Source organism: Schistocerca piceifrons, chromosome 5, assembly GCF_021461385.2.
Source record: "Schistocerca piceifrons isolate TAMUIC-IGC-003096 chromosome 5, iqSchPice1.1, whole genome shotgun sequence".
Classification (NCBI taxonomy): Eukaryota; Metazoa; Arthropoda; class Insecta; order Orthoptera; family Acrididae; genus Schistocerca; species Schistocerca piceifrons.
Window position 1 is genome coordinate 641,144,510 of NC_060142.1, and position 18,992 is coordinate 641,163,501.

Below are 18,992 nucleotides of genomic sequence, written 5' to 3' on the forward strand. Positions count from 1 at the left end.
TCACTGGGTCAGTCAGACAATGTTGACTTAATGTTATTTGTGGAATTACTTTTAGACCTGTCCAGCAGTGGAAATGTCGAAAAGGGAGTTAGGGAACAAGTAGCAAAAGCAAACAAATTCATAGGTTACCCTCCATTGAGAGGCTGTTGCACGCAGCGACTGTTATACTGACTTGTAAATTGTAGATTTCAGCTATCAGTTGTCCTTTTGAAATTTTATTGCCAGGTCTAGATTTCAGTTAGAAACTATCCATTCTCAGTGCACTATCATTTTTGATCAATGCATGTAATTCCTGTTGAATACTTACTGAACTGTGAATGAAGCCCGTCCAACAGGCATTACATGCATTGATCAAAAATGATAGTGCATTGAGGATGGCTAGTTTCTAGCTGAAATCTAGATCTGCCAAATAAATTTGAAAAGAACGACTGATAGCTGAAATCTATTATTTACAAATTTATATGTGTTTCAACGATACTATTTGGAAGCGCAAAGGAAAAGATGCAAAGGAATGGGTGTAGAATACAGTACTGAGACCAATTACGACATACTCGTCTGAGACTTGATCGGAGACATCAGAAACAAAGAGACTTTCGGAAAACACAGTGAGAGGTTCAGACAGAAGCGAAAGCATTAGAAAATGATGTAAAGTGGACTCCCTTAATGAGTGGGTACTTATATGAGAAAGCATGAATGGGAGGAACACATACACAGGATGGATGAAAGGAAGATTTAGAAAAATCAAAATAAATACGTAAATCAAAAGTTGGTAGAAGAAATATTGGTGGAACAAAGAAAAGACAGAGCGATAACCTCAGGGTAGACTGAGAGGTACTGAAGTAAACAGACTGTAGCCTAGGAAGAAAGGAAGAATAGTAAAACTAAGACCTTTAGAATGGCGTGCAATGTTGTGTTGGTGAGCGCGTCACAGTGCACACCGTAAGTCTTGCGGCGTTCGTGTCGCACCCGTTCTCCTCAGCATCTGACAGTACACAATCGCGCTGAACCGAGGAACTGGGCGACAAGGCACGACAAGCTACAAGAAAAGTTCCAATAAGCTAAACCAAAGTCTACGCGAAGTTCAAATTACAAGATCGAGTCAATGTAACAAAGGTACAACTTCTTTCATCAGATTTTAGCTCAGGAGATCGAGCACTCTGGTGTCTGTTGAATTCGATTCAGCGCGATACCTGAACGAGTCCGCAAGGCCGATTGTAACGTAATATAACTCAACGAGGTAGACGCCTGGCGCATCGAGACTGGGCAGAAATTCTGAAAATTTCAAGATATTGCGTTTTCTATCCGATTTCTCTGTTAGTAACTTTCCTTACCGACCAGGAAATATAAAAACATGCGCCTCGCCAGCACGTAACGACAAGCTAAGGCCAGACCCCCACGACGATGTCGCTCTCCGGTGAGAAATCTATTGGCAGTAGTTGCTCTTCTACTGGCTCCCTTCAACATCAGTGGATTAACTTCCTTTCAGTGGGCCAGTGAGAAGAACGAAGATACAGAGATTACATAAATGTGAAGAGATAGTATTTTGATACTCTCCTTTCCCCAAAGTTCATTTCTCATCTAGCACGATAAAGCTAGCTCGAGAAGGCCGTCGAGTGGTAAAGTGCTACCTGCAGTCCAGATAGTATATTAAAAATAATTGGATACAGTTGTCGAGCAGTATCTCATAAGCCACCGATTTCTGTAGTCGATGCTAAGCGAAACCTTGAGGCGGTGTGAAGAGTGGTGCCATTGGTCAATGAATGACTGAAAACGAGTAGTTTGGAGTGATTAACCAGACTAGAACCTGTGCCAATACGATGCATGGGTCTGAGTTTGACGACAGCCTGGACAACGTTATTTGCCTCCATGTGTAGTCCAACAAAGAAGTATGGAGGAGGTGGTATTACGGAATGGGGTGTTTGTCACTGTCAGGGCGTGGACCCCTTATTGCGCTTAAGCAAACTATAAAATGCGGAAGAATACGAAAAGATTTTATAGCAGTGCGTACTGTGTGGAGTAGAGGAACAGCTGAGAGACGGTGATTCTATCAGAATGACAATGCACCATGTCAGAAAGCAGTACCTGTGAGAAAATGGTTTTCAACAATAAAATGCCTTAAATGGACTGGCATGCCCAAAGTACCCAGCTGCACGCAAAGGAACAACTTCGTTTTGAGTTATAAAGTCGATTTCGCTCCAGACCCCAGCGTCCAATATAAGTACCTTCTCTGTTTCGGTTCTTGAGAAAGAACGGATTGCCATTCCTTCACAGAAATTCAGACACATAACTGAAAGTGTCTCCACCACAGTGCAAGACCAAGGGTGGACACCCGCCACATTAGTGTTCGCTAATAAATTTTTGGATGCTTTTGACTAGATAGTGTGCCTGTTCCACTCTAGTCTCCTCTCAAATCAATTTATTTGTCATCCTGGCCGTCCCAGTGCGCATCTGTGCGTCTCTCCGTTGCTCAATGAGCGACTATCGTGATAAGCTGCAGTAATTCAAAACTGATCACACAAACTGATTCCAAGCATGTCTTTTAAGAGACATCGTGAGCTAAGCTTTCAAAACCAGACTTATTTAACCGAAAGCATTCCATTCCATTTTCCTCTTCCATTTATTTATTATCTTACAAATCCCATCACTGTATTCAACCACCCTAAATATGAAAATTTCATCCATTGGTTTTATGGACTTGTAAACAGACGATAGGTGACTTCTTTTCAATGCCACCTTTCGTCACCGTGACTGACACATATTTTTCTCCCAGCTTGCAGGTAACTCTCCTAAGTTTCACATAAAATGTTCAGCCAATGCCGAAGGCACTTAATATGGATCAAAAATTTAAGGTTCACTGTTATTTTCTGTCTGGCATGTCTGCCGCTCAGCTTCGTCAGTGGCTCTCAGTTGTAGGAGGGAGTAAAAGGAAGGCAAATCCGGTTGGCAGTTTATAATGAATGAAAGGCAGTTTCATTTTTAATCGATTCATCAGGTTGCACTGTTGACATCGACACGAAAAAAAAAAAAAAAAAACGCAACCCAATGACAATCATTGACAAGAATGTCCACAGAAATTTTCAGTTCGTGTTTCCTTGTCCAGATGTGAACTGCACTCTCTCCGCAGATATGTCAATAAAAGGTACTGTTCTTGCGATCTCTCGGCTTGCGGAATGGGAGGAAATAATGAAGGTTGCTACGACGTCATTGGTAATTTGCACCATTTTATTTGTGATATATTATTTACTATTTCGGACTAAAACTGAGAAACGCTACTGTTATCGGAACAATGGAAACCCACATTCCTGCGTAGAAGTTTACTTAAAACTTCTTCATATAAGTACTATGCCTTCAACATAATTAAAGCAGTTCTAAGCTACCTGACGAATAGGAGAGTCAACGTAACATTCATCTTTTCACAAAACACATTTTACTCGTTATCCGTAGTCCGCCTGCACTAACCTGAGCAAATAAGCCTTCCGGTTCGCTGATTAATAAAATTCTCCTATCATCACACTCGTAAACACAGGTCGTTCACCTCTCCTGCTCACCACGTTTAAATCAGAGTCCGATTAGGTAACCAGTTTTGTAAAAGTGACAAATCCGACGCCCACAATCAAACAACTCTTGAACTATTCTGTTTGTCACTTTTCTCTTGCAAATCTTCACCGGAAAATTAATTCGGCTCCTTCTTCCGACTGCCAAACGGCTTATCTGCTTCCTTGACATATCAGCACCGTATTTGAATAACTTTCAAACTCACAACGTTTCAGTTTACTGTTCGCTGCCCAGTACCAACATGACACCGTTAATGTCTGTGACAATACACTCAATAAAGCTAAGAGATGTTCAGAAACAGCTTTGCTTCACTCCTTCTTGTTACTCTTCTTTTTCTTGTCTATTCTATGCCCACGTCAGTCTAAATACTGCTTCAACGTGCTTCTTCTTTCACCGTTGCGTGAAACATTCCACTTCTAATTTACTGTCATTGTGTCAAACCATCTTTCCTCTCTCTCAACTGTTTTCTCTTTCATTTATGGAACATATATATGAATTAGGACGAATCGCTCATAGTAGTTCCTTTCGTAAGCCAGAAAATTTAGTGCAATAACGTTACACATAAGTACAACAAAAAGAATACATTTAAAAGTAAAATCTTTTACATTCAGCTGTTTACACTAAGTCATCAAATGTATCCAGACACCTGGCTGAAAATGACTTACATGTTCGTGGTGCCCTCCATCGGTATTGCTGGAATTCAGTATGGTGTTGGCGCATCCTTAGCCTTGTTGGCGGCTTCCAATTTCGCAGGCACATGTTCAATTAGGTGCTGGAAGGTTTCTCGGGGAATGACAGCTCGTTATTCACGGAGTGCTGCACTAAGGAGAGGTATCGTTGTCGGTCGGCGAGGCCTGGCACGAAGTCGGCGTTCCAAAACATCCAAAAGGTGTTCTATAGGATTCAGGTCTGGACTCTGTGCAGGCCAGCCCATTACAGGGATGTTTGTCGTGTAACCACTCCGCCACAGGCCGTGCATTGTGCACAGGTGCTCGATCGTGTTGAAAGATGCAATCGCCATCCCAGAATTGCTCTTCAATAGTGGGAAACGAGGAGGTGCTTAAAACATCAATGTAGGCCTGGGCTGTAATAGTGCCACTCAAAACAACAACCACTCAAAACAACAAGTGCAAGCCCCCTCCATGAAAAACACGACCACACTATAACACCACCACCTCAGAATTTTACTGTTGGAGTGTGAAAATCTCGCTTACAGACGTACGACATAAGTGACACCCAGTCACTTGACCACGTTCGAAGTCTGTGAGTTCCACGGAGAGCCCCATACTGGTCTCTCACGATGTCTAATTACGATTGAAGTCCCTGATATGGGGTGCTTGGCAGTAGGTGGCAGCAAAATGCACATGATATGAAAAAGTATGTTTTTGGGCGTATCCGGATACTTTTGATCATATAGTGTATATTTTGTATTTGCAGTAATAAATTCAGTAACGAAAAACGACGTAATTTAACACTTTCGAGGCGGAACCCTCAGGGGCATGACGATATAAGTTATTGCTTTACTCTGTTCGCAACAAATTTGCCGACAGTATCCACGTACACTAGGGCCGTTCAGCAACTAAATGAATCCTTTTTTTCCTCAGCCAGTTTCTGTTAGAAAAATGTGTAATTTGTTATGGCACATGGTGGAATAGTCCCGCTTCACCCCCCCCCCCCCCCCCCCGTAGCATCAAGAATTTCTGATAGGTGGCGCCGCTATACGCATCCTTCAAAATGACGTCTGTAACAAAGGTGCGTTCCAAGCAGAGAGATGTCACTGAGTTTCCTATGGCGCAAAACCAGAGCATCACAGATATTCACAGGAGCTTGGAGAATGTCTTCAGCGTCCTGGCAGTGAACAGCACCTTGAGGTGTTGGGCGCGGCGTCTGTCATCATCGCAACAAGGTCGCGTAAACGTGTCCAGTCTCTTGCATGCCGGCCGGCTGCACGGAGCTGCGACTCCTGCAACGCTGTAACGTGCGGACGCTCTCATTCGAGGTGATCGATGGATCACAGTCAAACACATCGCTGCTGAACTGGACGTCTTTTTTGGGAGTGCTGGCAGTCTCTTTTACCAGTTGCGGTATTCACAGCTGTGAGCCCCCTGAGTTCATCTCCACCCAACAGAAGACCAGAAAGAGTAATATAGGACCGTCCGTGCGGAATTGCTTGCGTGTTGCGAGGCTGACCGTGACATTTTTTGTCGAAAAGGGTTACAGGCAATTACACATGGGTTCATCACTTCAAACCGAAAGCAACGGCAATCCAAGGAGTAAAGCCATGACAGTCTCTTCCAAAGAAAGGGTTCAAAGCCACACACACTGCCGGTGAAGTCAAGGCGACGTCTGCTCGGACTCTGAAGGGGTTGTCCTCCTTTATGCAGTAACGATCAGCCCCGAAATGTGTTGTACTGCCGTCAGGAAATTGAAGAAACTATTTCAGCGTGTACGTCATCACAAAAATGTAAGCCAACTTCTACTTCTCCATGACAAAGCAACATTTCGCAGACGTCTGCGTACCCGAGAGGTGTCCACAGAACTTGATTGGAGTATTTTTTCTCATTAACCCTACAACCCAGATCGCACACCTTCCGACTTCCGTCGGTTTGGCCCATTCCAGGATGCGCTCCACAAGAAACAGTACGTGGATAGTGAGGAAGCTAATGAATGGAGCAAGATGTTGGCTCGGACGTCGAAGTGTGAAGTAATACCACGTGAGAATACAGACACTCTAAGAGGTGGCATAAGGCCGTCGGACTGAGCGCGCGTTATATAGAAAAATAGGGTTTTGTAGCAAAAGGAGTGGGGAATAATGTAGTATATTGGAATCCTGAATAAAACCAACCTGTTTTCAGAAAAAAAATGTGTTGTTACCTGTTAACAGCCCCTCATTCTACTGAACGTACCTGCAAAATTATATCATTGTAAAACAGATAATTAAGTATATATGGCGTCTATGGCTCTGGGCCAGTTCCCGAGTGAGTTTTTCGCCGGTCTCGTTATTTAAGTGTTGACGTTGACAGCAAAGATAACTTGCAAAACAGAAAATACTTCACGAATCGATCAGTGAAACCTGATTGGTAGGTTGTCAGAGAGCGCACAGGATAAGGTTAAGATGTGAACGTGGCCGTAAACAGTTACTGTGAGTTGCACAATCAAACACGCAACTTTATTTTTCTAAGTAGCACCTATTTACACTTTGGCTTAAACATCACACTAAACAATACGTCTGAAGGCCTAGTTGAAGAAAACTTGAGATACTTTCTGGGCTGATGCCCAAAAACCACACAGCAAACACAAGAATGGCTGAAGACCTGGCTTAGAAATCAAAACCAATTAAAAATAGAAGGTAAAATTTAAAAAAAATTTAAAAAAAACATGCAGTGAAAACAGTTAACAGCTGAAGATCTACACAACATCTCTGAAGGACAATTATAATTAAGGCACATTAATAAACAATTTTTCTTAGCAAGAAAATTTCTTTTTAAACTTACAACAGAATGGCCAAAACCTGATTAACTAATTGCACCGCTGAATGCCACAAACAAATCTGAAACAACGGCTGAAGGTCTGAATAACAAGTCAGATAAATAATTTAGAATAACCTCCTTGCTTCTTATAAAAAGTTTTCCTTTAGAGAATAGAGATGGCTGAAGACCTTATTAAGGTGTTCACGCAAATCCTCGGCTGAAGGTCACACATAACACATGGAACCACTAATGGCTCAGGGCCTGGATTACAAACAATTTCAGACACAGGCAGAACAATTTCTAATAAACAAAAAAAATAGTAATAATAATTCTAAAACAATCAATGCTCAAAATTTTAATTTAACACGGCTGAAGGCTTTTATGTAAAATTTAAAGAAACCAGATTAATACACGGCCAAAGGCCGCACACAATACTTCAACTACAATGAAAATCACAATTTAATACAAACAGAACAAGTGATGCTGAGAAGTGTTCAGGGATCGGCCTGGGAAGGTAGCTCAAACGTAAAGTGAGGTGAGACAGGCAGCCAAGGGTTGAAGTTAGGTAATCTGATAGCAACCCAAACTATAGACGTCCCAAGGACTGACCAACAATTAAATCAATTCCCTTCCGTCCGACCAACGGCACAGTGATGGCGAATATCGGCCGAGGAGAGAATACAAATGGCACTACGCCTCCGGCAACTGGCGTCTACAAACAGCCACGACAACAATAACCACTCTAAGCAAATGTGAACCAAACAAATTAAAAGGCTCGAATTACACGTCGTACTGGACAGCAACAACACGACGAGGAAAAGGCACGCTGCCTACCAACTACGCTAACGACCAGGGCAGGTAGCTGGAGCGTTAACGGTCACAGGGCAGAAAATATCGATGGTGCACTTTACTGTTACGTAACAGTAAAATTAATCATTAATGACAACATAGGAAGACGGGTGCAAGATTTCTCCGACTCCAACACATCATACGATGCTGCTAGCCCGAACGGCCAAGGGGGCAAAAACTTGCAAATGAACGAAGAGATGTCACAATAGTTGAGGTTTCATAACAGATCAAATGGTCACTCAACTTCAGCGTCCAGGTTTGGTGGGCAACGAACTAGTCGCTCTCGCAGCCAGCTCCTCACGTTCCGACACTGTGTGCACCCCGCCAGTGGCCCCGGTCTGACCTTGTGCCACAGAGGCTTGCTTGCTGCTCCGTCCCAACCGACTCACTAGCACGCACCCAGAAACACCAGCGGTCACACCAAAGGAAGTCCGACAGTACTAGTATCGATAAGCGCTGCTACTGCCACCCAAGGAGGCAAGCCAGCAACTTGGTTATGCCAGTAAGTAAGGAAGAAACAAGACGCCACTCGATGTAAAAATGGCAAAGAACCAACAGCATGAACGTGAGCCGTACACGGCTCAATCAGTATTAATTACGTAGGGCAAATAGTCTCTGTCACATTAATTTCAGTGGTTTTCAACCTACAAATATGGAGAGTGCACTTTGAGATCCCAGGGGTAGCCACACCTGTTGTTTGGTCGCACTGTGCTGCTGCTTGGTGGTGCCATGTGACGACGGCTCAGCTCGGAGGAGTGCAGGCCTTCCCTACTGTGCCCGGCAGGTGGTGCTGAACGACCAGCCGCTGGCGGTGGTGGCGGCGGCGCTGGCCGGCGTCAACGTCGCCAACTGCGCGCATCCCTGCTCTGCGCGGCCCTGCGGCCCAGCGGCGCGCTGCGTGCCCGCCAGGGAGCGCTTCACCTGCGACTGCTCGCCCGGCCGCTGCCGTCCGCGGGACCCCAACCCCGCGCCGCGCTTCTCCGGCACTAGCTACCTGCACTTCGGCGACGCCGACACAGTACGACGGTGAGTATCTCGCGCAAAATAACGCGGGACCAGCGTACCAGAGTAGCGACGACGCGCGCAGCTGGCGCAAAATAACGTGGGACCGGCGTACTAAAATAGCAGCGGTGCGTACGTCTCGCGCAAAATAACGCGGGACCAGCGTACCAGAGTAGCGACGACGCGCGCAGCTCGCGCAAAATAACGTGGGACCGGCGTACTAGAATAGCGGCGGTGCGTACATCTCGACCGAGCGAGGTGGCGCAGTGGTTAGACACTGGACTCGCACTCGGGAGGACGACGGTTCAATTCCGCGTCCGGCCATCCTGATTTAGGTTTTCCGTGATTTCCCTAAATCGCTCCAGGCAAATGCCGGGATGGTTCCTTTCAATGGGCACGGCCGACTTCCTTCCCTATCCTTCCCTAATCCGATGAGACCGATGACCTCGCTGTCTGGTCTCCTTCCCTGAAACAAACAACTAACCAACCAACCAACCGTACATCTCCCGCAAAATAACGCCGGACCGGCGTACTAGAGTAGCGGCGACGCGCGCAGCTCGAGCAAAATAACGTGGGACCGGCGTACTAGAATAGCGGCGGTGCGTAGAGCTCGCTCAAAATAACGCGGGACCGGCGTACTAGAGTAGCGGCGACGCCCGCAGCTCGAGCAAAATAACGTGGGACTGGCGTACTAGAATAGCGGAGGTGCGTAGAGCCCGCTCAAAATAACGCGGGACCGGCGTACTAGAGTAGCGGCGATGCCCGCAGCTCGCGAAAAATAACGTGGGACCGGCGTACTAGAATAGTGGTGGTGCGTAGAGCTCGCTCAAAATAACGCAGGACCGGCGTACTAGAGTAGCGGTGACGCGCGCAGCTCGAGCAAAATAACGTGGGACCGGCGTACTAAAATAGCGGCGGTGCGTACAACTCGCGCAAAATAACGTGGGACCGGTGTACTAGAGTAGCGACGACGCGCGCAGCTCACGCAAAATAACGTGGGACCGGCGTACTAGAATAGCGGCGGTGCGTACATCTCGCGCAAAATAAACGCGGGACCGGGGTACTAGAGTAGCGGCGGCGTGTACAGGTCGCGCCAAATAACGCGGGAGGGAGTTTTGTAGGTAAATGAGTGGGGAGAACGGATTTAAATTGATATGAAGTGTTACTAATTCACTAATTGCATTAAAGGCTATAACTCGTAAAATCTTACTGCTGGTGTGGCACACATATTAAACCTACCAGCAAGCTTCAATACAGCGCACCATCCGCTGCCGCTAAGAAGTGAAAGATTTATTCCGGAAAGAGTGTTTCGTATTAGTGAAAAAAAATTGTTTATTTTGAGACAGGAACGTGTTATTATTTAAACTTACCTTAAATGTCTGTAATTAATAATTTTTATTCAAGTTGCTCCTCTGGAGAGACACTTGAAACGTCAGGTTTCTGGTTTTATTAAGACTTAAACTTCGTGTTCTGTCTTACGGCAGGTCTTGTCATGGGGGAAGCCTCGCCAGAGAGAGCCACCGCATGTACGTCTATGGAAGGGATTCCAGCGGTGGTTTCCCGATGCCTTTCACTAGTGATAATGAAATGATAATGAGGACAACACAACACCCAGTCCCTGAGAAGAGAATATCTCCGACCAAGCCGGGAATCGAACCCGGGCCCCTTGGCGTGACAGACCGCCGCGCTGACCACTCAGCTATCGGGGCGGACCTGGTTGTATTAATGTTTCATAAATGCGCCACCAAACTTGCGAAAGGATTGTCTTCAGATTAGGACAGGTTTTGGAAGCCTACCTACTTACATAAAATTTATTAGTGGATCGCAATTTTTCAGATTTCTTTTTTATCTCTCGTATTCTTTTATCCTCTAAATAACTTCGGAGAACAGCTGCTGTGGATTGTTCCTCACCCATTTTTTTTCATCACGTAGCAGACTTTCACATTTCCCGAAGAGTTCTTCCTCGTGTTCAAAATTATCTTTGCTGTTAACTAGACAAAAAGTGTAATTTGTTTACCGTTTTCAGAGAAGAAAGCTTTGCTGTTGCTTAATGTACAACCGTAGCCAAACACACAGTTTGCACGTGGCTCACCTTTCAATGGAACACCGGCTGCATTCACTACCTAGATTGCAGCTGAAACTGGTGAGTACACATGCAGTAGGACGAATTTCCTAATGATGTACCACGACTTCAAAAATTCATTTCAGCATATTCTGAAAAACTTTCAATGAAATGAACCAATTGCAGTTATTATTCTTCTTTTAGTTTGCGTTAACCGCGTTTAGGACAAGGTCAAATTTATGTTATTTTAACTTTGCTGCCTGATGCCCTTGCCGTAGCCGCAGTAATCTATTACAAGCGGAAGGGAAGTCGCGTACGTCCCCTGTCCGTGATTCGTGTAAATTCATTCTGTGGCCTCGTGTTTTATCTGATTGCATAGCGTACATTTTCAGGTGGAAAGTGGGGACCGGCCCAGAATTTTCCTAAATGAGCATGGGAAATTGCCTAGAATCCACACCCAGCCTCTCCGGTGCCCAGCCACTGTCGTTGACACAGCGTGCGAAATCTGTCTTGGTGTGGCTCGTTTTTCTGTATGGCAAGCTAGCTGCGCTGCACTTTACGCTCTACGGGATGCTAAATTAACCAGCTGATCAGTTCGTTTAAGAACGATTAGTTCCATTATACAGCTAAAATCATGGTTGTGGCCAGGGCGTATAATTAATCATTCATAAACGACAATTTAAACCCCGGATATTTTTGTAATCTATCACCGAAATACAGATTTGAAATAACACAGCCACGCTGTTAGTTAAATGTTTCTACGTCAGAGGTACAGTCCAGTCCGTTAATGTTAATGGAGTTTCCAAATACTGCTTTACATTTCTCGGCAACAGTTCATGACTACCACTGCGGACCGTAGAACTTCAAAATTGTTATAGGATGCTACAGACGCCTGTAAACGTTATTGCACACTGTTTTTACTGTATTAAGCTGACATCGCATAAAAGGTATAGCATTAGCATAAGAGTTGCGACTCGCCGCATACCGCGTTTTAAGTTTCGATACGACACTGCCTCATTACAGACGTACATTCCGCCAGAGAGTCTGGCACCCGTTCGTTCTGCCAACGAAGGGCATTTCGCGGCCAGTGTCTCATTTGAAAACTATTAGTGCCGGCGGGCTATATTTAAGGATGACAGTATTGCAATAAGATTCATGAACACAATTAAAATTTCATAGGATTACCAGTTTCGGTTTGTGGTAGCCAACATTTGATCAGTATGCAGAAATAAATGGATCTAATTTTCCCATAATTATACACATGATATTGTATCTATGCTTTATAGATCTAGAAAAGGCATATGACCGGGTTCCTAGGAGAAAGTTATTGCGTGTTCTACGAGATTATGGAATAGGAGGCAAACTTTTGCAAGCAATTAAAAGTCTTTACATAGATAGTCAGGCAGCAGTTAGAGTTGACGGTAAATTGAGTTCATTATTCAGAGTAGTTTCAGGGGTAAGACAAGGCTGCAACCGGTCTCCACTGATGTTCATATTATTTATGCATCATATCTTGAAAACAATAGACTGGTTGGGCGAGATTAAGATATGTGAACACAAAATAAGCAGTCTCGCATGTGCGGATTACTTAGTTGTGATGGCAGATTCGATTGAAAGTTTGCAAAGTAATATTTCAGAGCTAGATCAGAAATGTAAGGCCTATGGTATGAAGATTAGCATCTCCAAAACGAAAGTAATGTCAGTGGGAAAGAGAGATAAACGGATTGAGTGCCAAATAGGAGGAACAAAGTTAGAACAGGTGGACGGTTTCAAGTACTTAGGATGCATATTCTCACAGGATGACAACATAGTGAAAGAACTGGAAGCGAGGTGTAACAAAGCTAATGCAGTGAGCGCTCAGCTACGATCTGCTCTCTTCTGCAAGAAGGAAGTCAGTACCAAGACTAAGTTATCTGTGCACCGTTCAATCTTTCTACCAACTTTGTTGGATGGGAGCGAAAGCTGGGTGGATTCAGGTTACCTTATCAACAAGGTTGAGGTTACGGATATGAAAGTAGCTATGATGATTGCAGGTACTAGCAGATGGGAACAATGGCAGGAGGGTGACCACAACGAGGAAATCAAAGAAAAACTGGGAGTGAACTCTATAGATGTAGCAGTCAGGGCGAACAGGCTTAGATGGTGGGGTCATGTTACACGCATGGGAGAAGCAAGGCTACCCAAGAGACTCATGGGTTCAGCAGTAGAGGGCAGGAGGAGTCGGGGTAGACCAAGGAGAAAGTACCTGGATTCAGTTAAGAATGATTTTGAAGTAACAGGCTTAACATCAGAAGAGGCACCAATGTTAGCTCTGAATGGAGGATCATGGAGGAATTTTATAAGGGGAACTATGCTCCAGACTGAACGCTGAAAGGCATAATCGGTCTTAAATGATGATGATGATGACACACACATTAAGCTTTTGTGTACACCAATATCAACATAAGTTAATACATAGCCTGATAGTATAAAACCATTACAAACAACCTTAAAGTGACTGCATACTTATTAATTTTAATGCAGCAATGATCCGTCAAAGTATCCAGACACCTGGTACACATTCCTCACTGAAAGGACCGATGTAAAACATTACTTGACCTGATACATGTGCAGACACTTTTATTCTGTCTTTGCATGGAAAGGAAAGGGACCCTGCTTGGTAATAATGTCTGAGGACAGTGACAACACAGGTGCTCTACAACTTTTAATTATTGCAGATTATTATTCAAGGTAGTCATACTTTATGAAATAATTGTCACTGGGTAATGCCTAAGTAAGTTTATAGTTCCTCATTTAACAGTCTTATGATGCTGTAGTTGTGCGGACGACAAGGAACGTAGCCGACGACAATGCTGAGCTGCCGCTAGTGCTGTTGCTGCTGCTGCTGTATGAGAACCGCGAGTCGCTCCAGAGCCACGGATAATTATCGGACAGGCAATAGCTAGAATAGCAGCTTCCTGTCCATTCCTACCGCGCTCTCATTACTCGACAGTTAACGAACTATGCGCGTCTTCACTGGCGTGATCATAGCTCCACCCAGTATCTGCGAGAGCGCCCAATAAACACTTCCGCACTCTTTCATGACTCAAACTGCTATGCCTCCTCTGTACTCGCAACGCGACAGACACTCTCCACACCCAAAGATAAAAAAAGGCACAGTTGTTGCCATTTCGTCGTTGCTCTCGATACATTTAAATAACGTCACTGATACGTCTTCTTCTTGATCGCCCTAAGCAGGTTCGCAACAATGAAATATTTTCACATTCAGAGGAGAAATTTAACTATTGAAACTTCGTGGAAAGACCTCGCCTTAACGAAAAGCTCCTTTCTTTTAATGATTGGCATCCTTCTATGAACTTTTTCGATGCCCTCCGTGTGACATATGTGGTAACGATCCCATATAGCACATCTGTACTCTATCAAAGGACGAACAACCGTAGCTCAAGCAGTCTCTTTAAACTGCAATTCCTAGGTATTTAGATGACTTGAGAATCTATATACTGAAACTTCCTGGCAGATTAAAACTGTGTGCCGGCCGTAGACTCGAATCCAGGACCTCCGTCTTTCGCGGGAGAGTGCTCGACCGACTGAGCTACCGAAGCACTACTCACGACCCGTCCGGTAAGAAACTAGTGTTAGTTCTGCAAATTTCGTAGAAGAGCTTCTGTGAAGTTTGAAGGGTAGGAGACGAGGTACTGGAAGAATTAAAGCTGTGAGGAGGGAGCGTAAGTCGTGCTTGGGTAACTCAGTCCATAAAGCCCTTGCCCGCGAGAACAAAGGTCCCGAGTTCGAGTCTCAGTCTGATACACAGTTTTAACCTGCCAGGGAGTTTCATGTCAGCTCGCTCTCCGTTGCAAAGTGAAATTCTCATCCTGGGAACCTATAATTTTATGCGATTTGTCGTCTAATCGAAATTCTTTCTTTTTGTACTTACGTTTGTGACTTTACACTTTTCATTATTTAAAGTCAATTTCCACTTTTTGCACCATTCAGATGTCATGTATAAATCATTTTGCAGTTGGTTTTGATCTTCCGATGACTTTACAAGACGCTAACTGACGGTATCATCTGCAAACAATCAAAGAGTGCTACTCAGATTATCTCCTAAACTGTTTATACAGATATGGAACAACAGAGGGCCTATAACACTTACTTGGGGAACGCCGGATATCAATTCCGATTTACTCAATGATTTTCCGTCGATTCCTACATACTGTGAGCTTCTTGAGAGGAAATTACAAATGCAGTCGTACAACTGCGACGACACCCTAGTTCCACGCAACTGGGTTAGAGACCACTTGTGAGGAACGAAATCAAAAGTCTTTTAGAAGTCTAGGAATGTGGAAATAATTGGTTCAAATGGTTCTGAGCACTATGAAACTTAACATCTGAGGTCATCAGTCCCCTAGACTTAGAACTACTTACACCTAACTAATCTAAGGACATCACACACACCCATGCCCGAGGCAGGATTCGAACCTGCGACCGGAGCAGCACAGCACTCTTCACATAGTACCAATAAGGAGCTAGTTGTGTATCAAGAGAAACATATTTCGTGAATCCTTGGTGACTGTGCGTCAGTAGACCGTTACATTTCAGGTAATTCATAATTTTCGTACGCAGCATACGTTCCAAAATCCTACTGGAAATCCCGTGTTAGTGATACGGGACTGTAAGTGAGCGGATTGCTCTCATTTCCTTCTGATATGGGTCTTCCGTCAAGTGAATGGTTTTATAAGATTACTAATTACAGGGCTATTGTATCAGCATACCCATCGAAGTTGCGGCTATCACAAATGCAAATACGTAACAAATTGAAAATTTTAAACTGAAATGCATACAGCGAATAAAACTATAGGTCGCTTCTTGTTGGTAGAAGCTCGTTACAACTCACAAACGAAAGACTGTGCTCGAAACTGTTGCTGGGTACGCGAGAGCTGCTGACCAACTGGTGGAATGAAGTGTTAAATGACAATATTTATCGAATAGTACATCGGTTCTTGGAGGAACAAAGAGATATTATGAACTTGAATACACAGTAGTAGTGTTACACAATAATATTTATTTAATAGTTCGTCATGAAACGGCTCCCGCCATCGTGAAATGAACTGTTCAAGTCATGGTCTCTAAAGCCAGTTCATAACGAACTGTTGAATCAGTATTACCGTGGAACGTTAATACTGTGTATTCGAGTTCTTAATATGTTAAATAATAAGTAATCTTACTCAGAAACAGTGACCTGACGCACGTATTTCTCAATACAGGTGAAACAGCGCTCATAACCTCTTGCCTTTTACTTAGATAAACCGTCTAAAGCCCTCAATATAGATTACATTCAGGGCAGCTAGTGAACAACGGTGATGTTACACGGCTTTCTGTAATTCCTCACACTTATGACAAGCTGCGCTTCATACCAATAGCTTCGTGGATCCGAAGATGATGATACGAAGGTTAGCCAAAGAGCTTTCGCTGTCGCCTCGAAGAAAGCTACAAAACTATTATATAGTTTGTTTATATTTAGGTACTTATATGCAGTAGTGGTACACATTGTAATTCCCTCGCCACAACAGCGTACCATGTCCCTAGACGAGTGAAAGGAGAATGGGGCACACCGTTCATGATGTGGAACGTTTTGTGGTACTTCGGTTGCTGTACTTGAAGGGGGATACTACTATCACAATCCGTGCTAATTAGGCGACTACACACTTCCTCTGGACTGGCTTCACAAATCCGTAACATACACGGTGCTGCCTCGTTTCGACGGCCTTTGTCAATAGGCATGGACATTCGCGGAATCCAGCGGATGGCGAGTGATTTCCACATTTCCCACTACGGTTACGGTTGTGGTACACCGACTTTCAAGCACGATGATCTCCATGTGTTCTTGCCGCATGCTTCCACCGATGTGGTGTGGTGATTTCACTTTGTACCACGACTCCAAACGTGTAGGTGCCAACTGAAAAAAGAAGGAAATTGCGTAACATTCTTTTGAAAGCTAGAACGAGAATTTTGTAACTACAGTTTTTGTTTTATGTAGAAAACGGTCATCCAAATAAAACTTAGCAATTGGTCTAGGTGTTGTCTTTCTTCATTATACAGTACTGGCCATTAAAATTGCTACACCACGAAGATGACTTGCTACAGACGCGAAATTTAACCGACAGGAAGAAGATGCTGTGATATGCAAATGATTAGCTGTTCAGAGCATTCACACAAGGTTAGCGCCGGTGGCGACACCTACGACGTAACGACATGAGGAAAGTTTCCAACCGATTTCTCATACACTAACAGCAGTTGGCCGGCGTTGCCTGGTGAAACGTTGCTGTGATGCCTCGTGTAAGGAGGAGAAATACGTACCATTACGTTTCCGGCTTTGATAAAAGTCGGATTGTAGCCTATCTCGATTGTGATTTATCGTATCGCGACATTGCTGCTCGCGTTGGTCGAGATCCAATGACTGTTAGCAGAATATGGAATCGGTGGTTTCAGGAGGGTAATACGGAACGCCGTGCTGGATCCCAACGGCCTCGTATCACTAGCAGTCGAGATGATAGGCATCTTATCCGCACTGCTGTAACGGATCGTACAGCCACGTCTCTATTCCTGAGTCAACAGATGGGACTTCTGCAAGACAACAAACATCACAGACAGGAGCGTCTGCGATGGTGTACTCAACGATGAACCTGGGTGCACGACTGGCAAAACGTCATTTTTTCATATGAATCCAGGTTCTGTTTACAGCATCGTGATGGTCGCATCCGTGTTTGACGACATCACGGTGAACGCACATTGGAAGCGTGTATTCGTCATCGCCATAGTGGCGTATCACCCGGCGTGATGGTATGGGGTGCCATTGGTTACACGTCTCGGTCACCTCTTGTTCGCATTAACGGCACTTTGAACAGTGGACGTTACATTTCACATGTGCTACGACCCGTGGCTCTACCCTTCATTCGATCCCTGCGAAACCCTACATTTCAGCAGGGTAATGCACAACCGCATGTTGGAGGTCCTGTACGGGTCTTTCTGGATACAGAAAATGTTCGACTGCTGCCCTGGCCAGCACATTCTCCAGATCTCTCATCAATTGAAAACCTCTGGCCAATGGTGGCCGAGCAACTGGCTCGTCGCAATACGCCAGTCTTTACTCTTGATGAACTGTGGTATCGTGTTGAAGCTGCATGGGGAGCGCTGTACCTGTACACGCCATCCAAGCTCCGTTTGACTCAATGCCCAGGCGTATCAAGGCCGTTATTACGGCCAGAGGTAGTTGTCCTGGGTACTGATTTCTTAGGATCTATGCACCCAAATTGCGTAAAAATGTAATCACATGTCAGTTGTAGTATAATATTTTTGTCCAATGAATACCCGTTTATCATCTGCATTTCTTCTTGGTGCAGCAATTTTAATGACCAGTAGTGTAGTTACAGTGGCCACGGCTGCCTGGCACATTATGTATTTGGTTGTGAAACGACGCTATTTATTCCAATGTAAGTGCATGCTTGTGTGTGTGCGTATGCGTGCGCGCGCGTGTGTGTGTGTGTGTGTGTGTGTGTGTGTGTAAGACAGGCAGAGAGAGAGGGGGAGGGAGAGAGAGAGAGAGAGAGAGAGAGAGAGAGTACAGAGTATACCTGACGTTTACCTCTGCGTAGCTAGTAGGACATCACAAACGCGGTGCTGAGCTACCTGCTGTCTCTTGCGTGCGGCCCAGGATCGTGAGCTACAAGGTGAACATCAACATGCGCTTCCGGACGGGCGTGCCGGAGGGCGTGCTGCTGTGGAGCGGGCGGCGCGACGCGTCCTCGGCCGCCGACTTCCTGGCGCTCGGGGTCGCCGACGGCTTCCTGCACCTGCGCTTCAACCTGGGCAGCGGAGAGGTCGACATCGTCTACAACGCCACCCGCGTCGACGACAACCTCTGGCACCGCGTCAAGGCCATCAGGTGCGTTTCTACACCGTACTGCAGTAGGCGCAACGGGCAAACTGTCAATCAAACTGGTGTCTTTGGAGTGCTCTGACGGTGTAGAACTGGGGACAGGCGGTCAGATGACAAT

At 44.9% G+C, this 18,992-nt stretch overlaps 1 protein-coding gene across 1 annotated transcript in view; it reads left to right on the plus strand.

The window, feature by feature from the left end:
• The window catches only part of LOC124799174 (pikachurin-like), a 944,586-nt gene that overhangs the window by 899,785 nt on the left and 25,809 nt on the right, over window positions 1–18,992 (plus strand). Inside the window, exons 11-12 of the mRNA XM_047262711.1 lie at window positions 8,659–8,900; window positions 18,650–18,880. Of these exons, the coding sequence (XP_047118667.1) occupies window positions 8,659–8,900; window positions 18,650–18,880 (473 nt within the window). The remainder of the gene's footprint in view (window positions 1–8,658; window positions 8,901–18,649; window positions 18,881–18,992) is intronic.